The sequence below is a fragment of the Oncorhynchus nerka genome, linkage group LG4, assembly GCF_034236695.1.
Source record: "Oncorhynchus nerka isolate Pitt River linkage group LG4, Oner_Uvic_2.0, whole genome shotgun sequence".
Taxonomy (NCBI): domain Eukaryota; kingdom Metazoa; phylum Chordata; class Actinopteri; order Salmoniformes; family Salmonidae; genus Oncorhynchus; species Oncorhynchus nerka.
In genome coordinates, this window is record NC_088399.1 from 40,021,076 (window position 1) to 40,037,355 (window position 16,280).

The following is a 16,280-nucleotide window of genomic DNA, read 5'->3' on the forward strand; positions in this document are numbered from 1 at the left end:
CTTCTCTGCAGATCCACTCAAACTCTGTCTGGTTGGTTGGGGAGCGTTGCTGCACAGCTATTATCAGGTCTCTCCAGAGCTGTTAGAATGGGTTCATGTCTGGGCTTTGGCTGGGCCATCGGGTTCTTGGTCACCTCCCTGACCAAGGCCCTTCTCACCTGATTGCTCAGTTTGGCCGGGTGGCCCGCTCTAGGAAGCTTCTTCAAAACTTCTTACATTTAAGAATGATGGAGACCACTTTGTTCTTGGGGACCTTCAATGCTGCATAAATGTTTTGTTACCCTTCCCCAGATCTGTGCCTTCGACACTGACATCCACTGTCTTTTTTTAAAACTCTGACATCCACTGTCAATTGTGGAACCTTAAATAGACAGGTTGTGCCTTTCCAAATCATGTCCAATCAATTGAATTTACCACAGGTGGACTCCAATCAAGTTGTAGAAACATCTAAAACTCAAACAAATGGCCACTATTACTATTCCTCCATAACCATACTCACAAAATAGGAGTATTGATGGAGACTCTCTCTCTATAGATGAGGCTTTGATCTCAACAAGGTTAAAACCATGTGCAGGGTTGAGATGAAGGAATCAGATTCTTACAGCCACTGTCCTGTCCAGTCCCCAGTCTGGAATAGTAATTTCTGGTCATCTGCTGAGGGTCAGACTGAGCATCCTCTCCCTCAGAGCTGCATAGCTCAATCAGCATAATTTGAGATGTAGAAATTAGGGATGGATATATATCGTGCTCCCACCCATCCAGGACATCTACTCGAAACGGGTGCCTGGGGAAGGCACGCAGCATTATCAAAGACCCTACACACCCCAGCCACGAGCTGTTCACTCCCTTACCGTCGGGCAGACGTTATCGGAGAATGAGGTGTGATGCCAACAGGCTCCGAGGCAGTTTCTATCTACAAGCCATCAGATGGTGGAACACTTGAACTGGACTGACCAACTGCTCTGATTCTACGCACCCGGAGCACACATGCACTCACACATGCACACACCGACACAGACATATACACACACACACATATACATTCATGCTACACACACATCACAACTGCTGCTACCAGACTCTTATTATATTGATCACTGGCCCCCATTGATCACTGGCCCCCACTGGTCCCCATCCCCCCCTTCCCCAATACACGTGTAAATACTATAAATTGTTCCTTCCTGTATTATACTTATGCTAAAATATTTATTCTGTTCAACTGAGCCATTTATTGTATTCATATCTTTTTTTATTTCTTATTGTTGTCTTATTGTTGTTGCAATCAGTGACGGCGCCGGAGAAGATGGCTGACGTTTTATGTGTTCCTAATCGATTGTTTTTTTATGTTCGTTTTTTTGCATTGTTTCTAACTTGTTTTTAAACTTATTTTGGACATAATGTTTCTGCTACCGTCTCTTATGACCAAAAATAACTCCTGGACAGCGATTACTCAACACGAACTGGCAGAAGATTTTTTAAAAACTTTAACGAGTCCAACGTGAATGCCGTACTGCTTTCCCGGGAACAGGCACAAATCCCCGTCATTTGCGTGAAGAGATGTCGGAGAAAAAGAGGACGGAGGTCGGGCTGCTTTCTGAGAATTCGTAGGCGATCGAATAAACCCCCCCCCCCTGCCTTCCGCTCTTCTAGCTTAACGTGCAATCATTGGAAAATAAAATTGATGACCTACGGGGAAGGTTAAACTACCAATGGGACATTAAAAACTGTAAAATCTTATGCTTCACGGAGTCGTGGCTGAACGACGACATTATAATCAGCCAGCTGTATGTTGATACACTGTATCGGCAGGATACAACAGCGGCGTCTGGTAAGACAAGGGGTGGCGGACTATGCCTTTATGTAAACAATAGCTGGTGCACGATATCTAAGGAAGTCTTAAGGTTTTGCCCGCCTGAGGTAAAGTATCTCATGATAAGCTGTAGACCACACTATCTACCTAGAGAGTTTTCATCTGTATTTTTCGTAGCTGTCTAAATACTACCACAGACTGATGATGGCACTAAGACCACACTCAATGAGCTGTATTCCTCCAAAAGCAAACAGGAAAACGCTCACCCAGAAGCGGCACTCCTAGTGGCCGGGGGACTTTAATGCAGTGAAACTTAAATCGGTCTTACCAAATTTCTATCAGCATGTTAAATTTGCAACCAGAGGGGAAAAACTCTAGACCACCTTTACTCCACACACAGAGACACATACAAAGTTCTCCCTCGCCTTCCATTTGGCAAATCTGACCATAATTCTATCCTCCTGATTCCTGCTTACAAGCAAAAATTAAAGCAGGAGGCACCAGTGACTCGGTCAATCAAAACTCGGTCAACCAACCTTTGCTCTCTCTCCCCCGCTACTCTCTCCTCTTCCATCCTATCATCTCTTCCCTCTGCTCAAACCTTCTCCAACCTATCTCCTGATTCTGCCTCCTCAACCCTCCTCTCCTCCCTTTCTGCATCCTTTGACTCTCTATGTCCCCTATCCTCCAGGCCGGCTCGGTCCTCCCCTCCCGCTCCGTGGCTCGACGACTCATTGCGAGCTCACAGAACAGGGCTCCGGGCAGCCGAGCGGAAATGGAGGAAAACTCGCCTCCCTGCGGACCTGGCATCCTTTCACTCCCTCCTCTCTACATTTTCCTCTTCGGTCTCTGCTGCTAAAGCCACTTTCTACCACTCTAAATTCCAAGCATCTGCCTCTAACCCTAGGAAGCTCTTTGCCACCTTCTCCTCCCTCCTGAATCCCCCCTCCTCCCCTCTCTGCAGATGACTTCGTCAACCATTTTGAAAAGAAGGTCGACGACATCCGATCCTCGTTTGCTAAGTCAAACGACACCGCTGGTTCTGCTCACACTGCCCTACCCTGTGCTCTGACCTCTTTCTCCCCTCTCTCTCCAGATGAAATCTCGCGTCTTGTGACGGCCGGCCGCCCAACAACCTGCCCGCTTGACCCTATCCCCTCCTCTCTTCTCCAGACCATTTCCGGAGACCTTCTCCCTTACCTCACCTCGCTCATCAACTCATCCCTGACCGCTGGCTACGTCCCTTCCGTCTTCAAGAGAGCGAGAGTTGCACCCCTTCTGAAAAAACCTACACTCGATCCCTCCGATGTCAACAACTACAGACCAGTATCCCTTCTTTCTTTTCTCTCCAAAACTCTTGAACGTGCCGTCCTTGGCCAGCTCTCCCGCTATCTCTCTCAGAATGACCTTCTTGATCCAAATCAGTCAGGTTTCAAGACTAGTCATTCAACTGAGACTGCTCTTCTCTGTATCACGGAGGCGCTCCGCACTGCTAAAGCTAACTCTCTCTCCTCTGCTCTCATCCTTCTAGACCTATCGGCTGCCTTCGATACTGTGAACCATCAGATCCTCCTCTCCACCCTCTCCGAGTTGGGCATCTCCGGCGCGGCCCACGCTTGGATTGCGTCCTACCTGACAGGTCGCTCCTACCAGGTGGCGTGGCGAGAATCTGTCTCCTCACCACGTGCTCTCACCACTGATGTCCCCCAGGGCTCTGTTCTAGGCCCTCTCCTATTCTCGCTATACACCAAGTCACTTGGCTCTGTCATAACCTCACATGGTCTCTCCTATCATTGCTATGCAGACGACACACAATTAATCTTCTCCTTTCCCCCTTCTGACGACCAGGTGGCGAATCGCATCTCTGCATGTCTGGCAGACATATCAGTGTGGATGACGGATCATCACCTCAAGCTGAACCTCGGCAAGACGGAGCTGCTCTTCCTCCCGGGAAGGACTGCCCGTTCCATGATCTCGCCATCACGGTTGACAACTCCATTGTGTCCTCCTCCCAGAGCGCTAAGAACCTTGGCGTGATCCTGGACAACACCCTGTCGTTCTCAAATAACATCAAGGCGGTGGCCCGTTCCTGTAGGTTCATGCTCTACAACATCCGCAGAGTACGACCCTGCCTCACACAGGAAGCGGCGCAGGTCCTAATCCAGGCACTTGTCATCTCCCGTCTGGATTACTGCAACTCGCTGTTGGCTGGGCTCCCTGCCTGTGCCATTAAACCCCTACAGCTCATCCAGAACGCCGCAGCCCGTCTGGTGTTCAACCTTCCCAAGTTCTCTCACGTCACTCCGCTCCTCCGCTCTCTCCACTGGCTTCCAGTTGAAGCTCGCATCCTCTACAAGACCATGGTGCTTGCCTACGGAGCTGTGAGGGGAACGGCACCTCAGTACCTCCAGGCTCTGATCAGGCCCTACACCCAAACAAGGGCACTGCGTTCATCCACCTCTGGCCTGCTCGCCTCCCTACCACTGAGGAAGTACAGTTCCCGCTCAGCCCAGTCAAAACTGTTCGCTGCTCTGGCCCCCCAATGGTGGAACAAACTCCCTCACGACGCCAGGACAGCGGAGTCAATCACCACCTTCCGGAGACACCTGAAACCCCACCTCTTTAATGAATACCTAGGATAGGATAAAGTAATCCTTCCACCCCCCTTAAAAGATTTAGATGCACTATTGTAAAGTGGCAGTTCCACTGGATGTCATAAGGTGAACGCACCAATTTGTAAGTCGCTCTGGATAAGAGCGTCTGCTAAATGACTTAAAAATGTAAATTATTATTTGCAAGGTAATGGCGAGTTTACAGAAAATCCCTTACGGCCACAGTGTGACGAAATAAAAGTAGCTCATTCTATCTGATAATTTTAGGACTGTGGCAGTCCGGTAACCACAACAATGGACGTTGCGACAGTCGCAGAGACTTTTTTCATGTCAGTGCTACAAGGAAACTGACAGTCACAGCGACAATCTACAGACATTCCACCAGAGTATAAATGAAATGTTGTTTTGACCAGCTACACTTATCGCATTGTAATTGTCTACAGACGTGTCGTTAAACTGGCCTTTCATAATAACAATGACAAGTTTGATGTCGGAAGACAATGGAATGTTCATGATGTCGCTTCGACAATTGTCTACAGACATGTCGATAGACAGACTGTAAACCAGCCATAAGAAGCAGGCGTTGTGGCTGGCCAAACAATGACCCGTGGAACCATTAGCAGTAGGAAGGGGGTCAATCAAGGTTTGTGCTCTGAGTTGAATTTGTGGCTATCCCAACCACCTCTGCCACCCTGTCAAATCTCTGCTGCAACAATTTACTCGTAACTTAATTGCCTACTCTAATTGTGTGTTAGTTATTTGTCCCTCCCTTGTAGTGTAGCATGGTAGCTCAGATAAGAACAGGCTCTTTTAATTGTGATTTAGGAGAGAGAGAGAGAGAGAGATGGCTTAGGAACAGCATGTCCCACTCAAAAATGAGAAAATAATTGTTTTGTTGGCGGGTGTGGTGTTAGATTAGAATTAAAGGCATACGAGACAGCAAAACATAATACCAGTGCTTCATCAGCATGGTGTGGAGCCTGTTCTCATAAAGATCTGAAACATAGTAGTGTGTACTGCATTTCCCTGTACTCCCATCCTACCCATGACCACCACCCAAAAAACACATTCTCTGCACAACCAGAATTTGCATAATTCATTTTATTTATTATTTTTATTGTTTGGCTAAATTGGTTGTTTTTTGTTGAAGTGAACATCCTGTAAAGTCAAGCCTGAAGCCCTTAGCTGAGTTGTTTCCTCTTCGCTGAAAAGGTGAGGGTTGGAGGAGAGAAGTAGAGCAGGGCTTTCTCTCTCTCTCACATTCTCTCTCTCTCACATTCTCTCTCTCTCTCTTTCACATTCTCTCTCTCTCTCACACACATTCTCTCTTTCTCTCACTCTCACATTCTCTCTCTCTCACTTACAGTATTCCAGCTCAACCTTTTATTTATTGTTTTAACAGAGTGAACCTTACAGTATATTTACACATCATACCCACTGTATAACAATTACCATGTAGATAGCGCAAGGAGGATTAAACTGAAGCGTTTGTTTTTTCGCATTCATATTTTTTGCAGTCTTCAAACTTTTTTCCCTTTAACCCCCCCCTGACCCACTCTATCATCTCATGCTGGGTTTGTAATGAGCTCGTCACCATCTTCATCATAATCTCAATTTATAGTACTCTTTTCATTAAATTCCTCTTAGACAACAGCTGTACAATCGTACACAGTGTTTGACTTGTATATATATTTTAGGGAATATATTAGTTAAACCTAAAATAACAGAAAACAAATCCAAAATAAAAAATGATCAATATCCCAATTAACAAAATCATGCATGTTTTAATGTTTCTGTCAATAAAACCAACATTTATTGATGGGATCTGTTTTTATTTACACTAAAATTGGCACTGTTTTTGATGTCTTTGTTGCTGGAAACTGGAATGATCTTAGAGAACACCATCCACTCTATGGAGTGTAACACTCTCCTGGCAGGTCAGAGACCTGCTCTAAGGGGCAGGTTTGACAAACGTACATTTTTTTTAAACAAAAAAAAACAGAAAACAAAATGAAGAGGGACAACAGATAACCTTAAAGAGCCATTTAGCCCTCAAGAAATGAGATACAGTGTGTGTAGAAAATACCCTTTACTTCAGCTTTCAACTGTGGCAGTTTTCTCCTTTGGATAGAAACCCTGTGACATAAGTCATGTCCTCCAACTATTTTCCCAGGACACCTGTGACTCACCATCTCCCTATACCTTGCCAGGTAAACCCGCTGTCCAGCTTTTTAGGGGAAAATCCACAGGAATTTATTGATTTTCGCAAAGCAGCATTAATTGACTGAGGCAAATCAAACAACCTAAAATGACAAACGTAACTCTGAAACTGCCAGTCAAAAACTCCTGCTCAATACCAGGTTTGGCAGGCAGAGGGTAGGGGTTGTCTTCAGTTTCCATTGTTTCCACGCCAAACAAGTGCTTGACAGTTGATCCCAAGTCCTTGTGTGTGAGCAAACATAAGCATGTGTGTGTGTGTGTGTGTGTGTCTCTACATACTCATATATTCAGTGCAAACACATTTATGCTGACCTTGGGTAAATCCCATCTTGACCTTTGACCCTCAACTCTAATATTTCAAGCAGATCAGTTGATCCTATAGCCGTCCCTGACAATCCCAACCCCCTTGCTCCACCTTGCAGGTTCTCTCTTTCCTACACTTCCTCAAAGAGACTGACAGACAGGCTTTGTGTGTAACGGGCCTGGTAGCGAATGGGTCTACTGCTGCCATGCAGCCCTCTCTCCCCTCCCCACCCTATCCCCAGTCCTAGCACAGCCCAATGTACTTGAGATTGTTCTGGATGATCACGTCCGTGACGGCGTCGAACACAAACTGGATGTTGCTGGTGTCTGTGGCGCAGGTGAAGTGCGAGTAAATCTCCTTGGTCTCCTTGTTGCGGTTGAGGTCCTCGAACTGCCGCTGCACGTAGACTGCCGCTTCCTCGTAGGTGTTCTGACCTCTGTAGTCGGCGAAGCACACAGTCAGAGGGATGCGCTTGATCTTCTCGGCCAACAGGTCCTTCTTGTTGAGGAAGAGGATGAGTGAGGTGTTGGTGAACCAGTTGTTGTTGCAGATGGAGTCAAACAGACGCAGGCTCTCTGCCATACGACTCTGTAGAGAGGAGGGATGGAAAGGGAGAGAGAAGAGGCAATCATGAGAAAAGTGTTGTTCCCTCACGTGAGACACACCCTATTGACATGTAAGAGAAAGAGTCTGACGTTGGGCTAAAGCTGAAGATGATGTTTAATTAGTCATTTTTAGTGATTGTGAGTATGATTTGCTGTAACTGCTAAATCTTCCAAAAAATAAAATATGTTTCCAAAAAACGAATAGAAAATGAGAACACAATTTGACCCTGTAGTGTAGATTAAAAAACTCCACTCGAGCAGCCAAAGGTGTGGTTCATATGTTGTGTAAACATGGGCTGGAGACTCGGTCAAAGACCTACACTTGAACTCTCAACCCGGAAACAAACAGAGCAGGTCTTCTCTCACTTCAAGCTTAGCATGAGTAGAGAACTGTTACTGCCCACATGATGAGCACTAAATGAGTTACTGGAACTGTGCACAGTTAAAAAACACATCAAACTCTTGTTTTTGAGGTCAGATGATGTACAGATGTACAGATGTACAGATAGCCTTGCCCTCTCTGACGCAAGACAAATGGGTGAAATGAGTATGAAATGTAATACCGTTGATTTGAAATACGTTTCAGGGAATTTCCATGGTATTTTACACTGAACATAACCATGAAGAGGAACAATTCTCAGTGTGTACAGATGGACTAAGCGACAGAATAAACTTGATAGGTTAAGTACATCTCTTAAGCCCATCCCAGGGATGACATATTTACTCTACTTTTGAGCTTTAGCCATGGGAGCAAAAGCATAGCCTGCCTGACATTGGCTTTGCCCAAAACACAACTTCACTGCCTGTTTTCTTTCTATGATTGCAAGATTGTGTTTTTGGAGGCATATTAAATTAAGCAATATACAATCTTGTGGTTCTTAGTTTTCTGCTACCAGACCAAGGCCCATTTGTTTGTGCTGCCTCGGAGATGTCAGCTGTGTATTAGCCAAACCCCTAGGATAAATGTTATTTTCCTCCTAGGATGTTTTCCAAATTCATGAATGGGAGCCAGTTCTGTTCAAATGTGTAGCCATGAGGGCCACAGTCATAACTGTCAAGATCACATGCTCCCAAAAATGCAATTTGTTGTGAAGGTTTGTGTTTCAAACCTCTAAAACACATGAAATACAAAATGAAAAACCAAAGAGGACCGTAGACCTTTACACTTGTACCCATATACGTGTTGAAAATGGCAGATTTGGGCCCTGATAATCGCCTAAATTGGAATGCAGTGGCTGTACAGTAAAATGCTATAAATTACGTCAGAGCTCATGCTCTGCACTTCACAGCGCTGTATGATTTTGTCTGACAGCTGTTCTGAACATGAGCACCACACGAGACAAGTTGCCCCATCACTCCCGCTAATTGAGCAACTTTTGGACATTTTTGTCATCTGAGTGAGGGAAATGCTGTAAATTAATGAGACGTTAAAGATTATAATAACTACTGCTTTGATGTCATACAACAGGCTAGTCTCAGATTAGACATAAACAAATATCCGGGACACTAGTATTATATGTTATGTTTGGTATGGCTACATAAGACAGAATTTAACTTAAGAAGAAAAACATGAACGTCTAACAACCCAAAGGTTGCGTGTTTCAATCTCATTACAGAGAGCTTCAGCATTTTTTTTTTTTGTAACCTTACAACTACTTACACCTTTTTAGCTACCTTCAACTACTTAGCATGTTAGCTAACCCTTCCCTTTAACCTAACTCCTAAACTCAACCCTAACCTTACCCCCAACCCTAACCCCTAGCCTAGCTAATGTTAACGTTAGCCATCTAGCTAACTTTAGCCACAATAAATTGGAATTCGTAGCATATCATTTGCGTATTGTAAATTCGTAAATACTGTACGAATTGCAATTCGTAACATACTCTATCATACGAATTGGAATTTGTAACATATCATACCAAATGGATGATAGACATCCACAAATTAATACATACCATAACAAACGTAACATATCATACTAATTTGAGTGTCCTGGATTTTCGTTTACTATGTTATGGCTACCCCTGAGTCCAGATCGCAGTCATACAAGCAAGCCAAACACCCATGAGTCCAAATGTGCACTTGACATTTCCATATCATGAAACTAATGTCATATACAGTGTCAATGTTTATGATCACTTTGTTTGATATACAGTTACAACATGAAATGGTGTCATAGCCTGGGTTGTTCTGAACACAATGAGCCTATGTTTGTCTGTTTTGAAGAAAATTTCTCTCAGAACGTGCACCTGAATGCACTCATGACTCCTTTCTATGCGCATCACAATTACGTTCCGTTTCTCTGAATTGCCTTGTGAAAGCCTAACACTATAACATCGTATTTTAGAATGTAGCTAGTCATGTTGGCAGTAGAACAAGCTTTCAAATTATGCTCACCTGACCCAGATTGCTAATTAATATTGGGCCGTTTTTGGATTGTGTAAACAACAACAGTAATTGTGTGATGGTAGGGATACAGGTCTGTGTTCCAAACAAAACAATTACAAGTGTGCTTGCTCTAGTTCCTCAGAGGCACAGTTAGGAGAGCTCAAAAAAGCACCTTATAGTTGAAGATTCTTCTTTGTGTCATACAAGTGCATTGAAATGACTCAGGGACTGTGCACACTTTGGAGAGGAGTGTGGCCACTTGGAGACCTCAGTAAGTCTTCTCACTCAAACCCTTGTAATTTTTATGAAGTTTTATGAAGGTGGTTAACACGGTCAAGACCTTTCCTTCCTCTGGAGGCCGCCAAACTATATATGCATGCTATATATCTCACATCTGAGATGTTGCCTCACATGCTGGTCACAAGCAGGAGTTACTATCCTGAAACCAATTGAATCACTCTACAAACAAACACTTAAGATTTTTGATAACAAACCAAACAGTTACCACCATTGTCATATCATTTACAAACATAATTTATTTAGTCTGGATAGCTTTAAGCAGAATGTAGATGCAAGCCTTGTCTTTAAGATCCTGCATGGTCTTGCCCCTCCACCCCTATGCCGGTATATCATGCTCAAGGAAAGCCCCTCCAGGATAACAAGCAGTAACTAGAGGGGATTGTGTTGTCCCTTTTCAACACAGTAAAATCGGCCTTCTCTGTTAGAGCTACAATATACTGGAATGCAAAGCCCATGGACTTGAGAAGCTGCACAGATTATTGTACTTTTACATTTAAATTGAAAACATGGCTAAAATCTATCCAAACCTGTACACAATCAGTCTTGTGTCAGGTCAACTGTTGTGTCCTGACCTTTGGTCTAATAATTTCCCCATAATCTCCAAACTGTTCCCTTTCAATTGCTACCATGGTTATGCATATGCTTTTCATATTTCTTCTGTAAGAAACATTTCAATTTAGCCCTATCCATATACAGTAGGCCAATTCCCATGCGTGTAAAAAGTTAACAGCTCCCTAAATCACTGTCATACTGAAATATATATTCATATATTACTGGGGAGAGGAGTTGTTATATATCAAAGAAGAACAAGGAAACAGTTGTTGGTCATGCAGTGAATCATAGTTTGAGCACAGGGGAGTGCTGGGCATTTGGTGAAGCCAAATGTCTGACTGACATCAGTACAGATGCAGCAAGTAGAGCTCTGTCAAGCATGAGGCTTTTCCCAAGATGTACAATATCTATGAGATTAACAAAAATCTGTGGCCTGATAGATTTCATATTCCATGAAAAGTCCCCGGTACTAAAATGATTAATACTAGACATACTGCAAGTGTGTGTGTGTGTGTGTAAGAGAGAGAGATATGGGAGGCTGCAGGCATGTGGTGTGAATCCAGTAGCTTGTGACTGAGTGAGGAGTTCAGTTTGAAGACTGGATGGCTGTTTAAAAGGTTACACAAAACATCATGGTGCTCTGAGCAAATCACAAGATATGCTCAGAGAGAGATTGAAGGAGAGAGAGAAAGAGAGAGCGATAGGAGGAGAGAGAGCAATAGGTGGGCAAGTGCAATTAAACATAGTTTAACAACAAGAGGGTTGTAAGTTATAAAGTCACTGTTGTCTCATTTACTTGAACTATAAACCATCCACACTTATTTGTTGTTGCGTACAATATGTAGTGTTTTGCAATGTTAAACAAGGGACTAGGCAAATTAACTCATTTGTATACTGTAAATTCTATGTGCTATATAAGTTCTAGGAACCAATCATATGAATATACAGACTTGTTATGGATCCGGTGCTGTGGCGCGAGACGCAAGCCTCTTTTCTCTGGCATAAGTAGGCATCCTTAGGGACTGAGCTTAGGACCCTAAGCAGTGTACACTAAATAAGGTCAGAGCCAGAGGCTCCCTCCATTTGTTCTCAGGGTGTCTACACCAGAACCCTGCTGCATGGAGAGGAAGGCAGCAGCCCACCCACTGTGCTTTGGGACTCTCTACACTCCTTACCTGTTCACTCCATCATCGTTAGAGTTACAGAGGGAGAGAGGAGGGAAGAGGGGAAAGAGGAGTAGATACTAGGGTAGCAGCACACAGCAGGAAGCTCCCCCTCCCCTAGACCCTGAACACACCATCCCTCCCCGTGGCCTATGGGCAGAGCCCCCCTCACCATCCCACCCCGTGGCCAACCGGCAGAGCCCCCCCTCTCCCTGAGCACTCTAGACACACAGGCCTTAATTAAGATGAAGTATTAATGAGGAGGTTCAATCCTGTGTTAATGCTTTGTTTCAAGTAAATACAAATCTCTGGAGTGAGTGAGGAGCCACCCCTACATAATTCAATTAAGGTTCGATTCGAATGGCACTACCTTATATACTGAAGAAACATATAAACTCAACAAGCAACAATTTCCATGATTTTACTGAGTTACAGTTCGGAAATCAATCAATTGAAATAAATTCATTAGGCCCTAATCCATGGATTCCCTAAAAACTTGAGACATCTGTGGCATTGTGTTGTGTGACAAAACTGCACATTTTAGAATGGCCTTTTATTGTTCCCAGCACAAGGTGCACCTGTGTAAGGATCATGCCATTTAATCAACTCCTTGATATGCCAGGCCTGTCAGGTGGATGGATTATCTTGTCAAAGGAGAAATGCTCAAAAACAGGGATGTAAACAATGAGAGAAATACGCTTTTTGTGCGTATGGAAACTGTCTGGGATCTTTTATTTCAGCTCATGGAACATGGGACCAACACTTTACATGTTGAATTTATATTTTTGTTTATTTTTTAAAACTATTTTCTACATTGTAGAATAATAGTGAAGACATCTAAACTATGAAATAACACATGTGGAAAAAACACATATGATAAAAATACAAATAACAAAATAACACATGGAATCATGTAGTAACCAAAAAAGTGTTAAACAAATCAGAATAGATTTTAGATTCTTCAAAGTAGCCACCCTTTATAAAGAAAAACCCTTGCATGAGTAGGTGTGTCCAAACTTTTGATTGGTACTGTATATCCACTGTACATTAAGGCATGGGACACAAATAACACAATTGCCTCAAGAATATCATACACAACGTTTTCCATGATTATTTTTCATTATAATTGCCAGAGCCTCAAAAGTAGGTATCTCTATACACACTACATGTTTATTTTAATCAAGGTATCGCTCTCTCCCTGCTTTGTAATGCTACCTGAATATTTTGAGCTGGCATTACCTCACATTTTTTCACCCGATGCTCTGTAGCTGTCTTAGTGCTTGTTACTCCACCCCACCCCTCTCTCCTCTCTCTGTGTCTGTACGCTGTGCTGCTGCTCACTGCAGCCTCCTTCAATCTCTGGGCTCTGCAAGATTCAATTAAATGTGCAGCCTATAAACAACATTTCATTCCAGGATAAATTCAATTCAAGAAGCTTCCATGATTAATTTGAATGGATTCAACATTTTACTGTGATGGATTTCCCCAATACACCCCCATACCATAACAATTGTGATTTACAATGTATACATTCCTCAAGGACCCTAAAGTCGAAAGTGTCTATCATAGTCCAAAACGTGTATGCCTACACACACCAGGGTCTAGAATATTGCACCGTTGGCTTTCAAACTTTTCGAATTCTCAGCGCAGCTCAAGCAATTTCTCCAACTGCCAACACATTCAAATTAATAGAGTACGCGTTCCAGAGTCGAGGTTGGTTTACTGCAAGATGCACATTCGATGGTCTGAGTGCTATGTCACAATGGGACGCCGGACTGTCGCGTCTCAGTGTCTGTGGACTATGATTTATGCTTTACTCTCACAGCAGCCTGGTCTCATAGACTAGACTTAACATAGCAAATGTAAATTCAGGACACCCAAATTAGTATGATGTGTTATGTCTGGTATGGTAACATAAGGCATGTGGTTAGTTAAGGCAGTGGTTGGTCGGGGTGGATGGGTGGTCATATAACGCAAATGTCTAGCAACCTAAATGTTGCGAGTTCGAATCTCATCACGGAAAACTTTAGCATTTTTGCTAATTAGCCATTTTTCAACTACTTACTACTTTTTAGCTACTTTGCAACCACTTAACATGTTAGCTAACCCTTCCCTAACCCTAACTTTAACCCTTAACCTAACTCAAAGACTTAACCCTAACCCCTTAACCCTAACACCTAGCTAGAATGCATAACATACAGTGCATGACCAAAAGTATGTGGACACCTGCTCGTTGCCACGAGCATTATTGAGATCTTAAATTCTGATGTTAAATTCTGTTTAAACACCTCATAGTTGGTGAGTGTTTCAGTAGCTAACCCAAGAATGGTTCTACTCTGTCATCCTATCTGCTGTGAAACCCAGTTTCCAATTAGACACAATTCCCCATTCATTAACATGAAATTCTATTAGCTTAACTTTGTCAATTATGACTTTCATATTAACAGCGTGAGAAAGTATGCTTACGCTTGTTAGGAGATTTTAGAAGTGTAGAACCCGTGGTCCTATTTTGGATCCTCTGGAGTCACGGGACACTTTAATTTAACACCTCTACTATGTCTATGGGGCTTAGAGTGCAATCACATGTCACTGTAGCAGCTCTGTGAAATGTATGTCCACTGTACACCACTCCAACCAGAAATCACTTGTACTTTGTTTTCTCCTCACACACACACAGTACACACTACCGCATATGAACATTTATTCGCTTACAGTACACGCACGCACGCAGGCAGAACACACACATGTGGATGCACGCGCACACACACCCTCCCTAAGTCACAGCTCACTGTCAACAGCCCAGGATTATTAGGAGCATTTGACTGGTCTGTTACTAGGCAACTGAAGCCATGGCAACCAATTCATTATGAAGACAGGGATGGGACAGGAAAAATGCATCAGGGAATGGGTGGGTGGGGAAAGAATTGCAAGACTTTAATTTTTCCTCACAAAGACAGCCATCCTCTCTAAAAACCCTGTGTAGCATGTCCTACCAGTGATCCAGTACTACACTCCATATGATGGAATAAGAGAGAGCCGAGTCTCTTTTCCTAGTTCTATGGTTACAGTACTCTTGATTCTGCCCATTCATTTCCTGCTGGTTTCTCAGGTGGTGATGTCATTCAGCCTTCTATTCCATGTTAGTATATCATAATCTGAGGTCATCATGTGTTCCCCTAGACTCCTGTATTTTTTTACATTTTACATTTAACAGCCAATTGCGCATGTTAAAACAGATTTAAGAGTTTAAGTTTAAGGCCACCATTGCAACTGAGTCCATTTTGTTATAGAGCATGGCTGAATGATGACTGTGGTTAGTGAGTTATGGAGGTTGTACTATAGGGCCATACGATCTCCATTAATTAAGTAATTGTAGATCCAGAGCTTTTTCTCAGTGTAAAAACCTCAGCACTCTTCTCCCAGTTCTGCTACACTCTCTAGGAAGCTTTATCTTGCTCCTTTGTGTCCTTCCCTTTCCCTATCTCTCACCTAATCAGTCCGGTTTGTTGTATAAAATAGCCTACTCTTTGAAAGTAAAACCTAAACCATAAAACATACTGACACAAATCTGTCTCAGACAGTCCATCAAGGATACACACAAAAAAAGAGTACCTAAAATATATTAATGTTTAAGACTCAATTATTCAGGCCCTCTCTGATCCCCCCCCTTTCTGTTGTCATGCATGAGAGTCGAGAGAGAGAGGAGAGAGAGAACTCCATTTGAGACTGAGTGGCATCAAGTTGAGAGCTCATTGAGAAATCTAATTCAGAGGCTCACCACAGCCCCTTTCTCCATGTCTCCCTCCCTGCCTCTCTGATTCCCTCTCTGACTCCCTGCCTCTCTTATTCCCTCTCTTACTCCATGCCTCTCTGATTCCCTCTCTGACTCCATGCCTCTCTGATTCCTTCTCTGACTCCATGCCTCTCTGATTCCTTCTCTGACTCCATGCCTCTCTGATTCCTTCTCCAACTCCATGCCTCTCTGATTCCCTCTCTGACTCCATGCGTCTCTGATTCCTTCTCTGACTCCATGCCTCTCTGATTCCTTCTCTGACTCCATGCCTCTCTGATTCCTTCTCTGACTCCATGACTCTCTGATTCCCTCTCTGACTCCATGCCTCTCTGATTCCTTCTCTGACTCCATGCCTCTCTGATTCCTTCTCTGACTCCATACCTCTCTGATTCCATCTCTGACTCCCGGCCTCTCTGATTCCTTCTCTGAATCCCTGCCTCTCTGATTCCCTCTCTCCCTCCATGCCTCTCTGATTCCCTCTCTGACTCCCTGCCTGTCTCCCTGTCTTCAGATGCATTCTCATCTTCCTCCGA

General features: G+C 43.6%; 1 protein-coding gene across 3 annotated transcripts in view; it reads right to left on the reverse strand.

Moving 5' to 3' along the window:
• Positions 1–5,508: 5,508 nt before the first annotated feature.
• The window catches only part of gnaz (guanine nucleotide binding protein (G protein), alpha z polypeptide), a 42,047-nt gene continuing 31,275 nt past the window's right edge, over positions 5,509–16,280 (reverse strand). For all 3 annotated transcript variants that reach the window (XM_029653452.2, XM_029653445.2, XM_029653436.2), the window contains one exon: positions 5,509–7,534. In XM_029653452.2, coding sequence (XP_029509312.1) covers positions 7,190–7,534 — 345 coding nt within the window. In that variant the 3' untranslated portion in view covers positions 5,509–7,189. The remainder of the gene's footprint in view (positions 7,535–16,280) is intronic.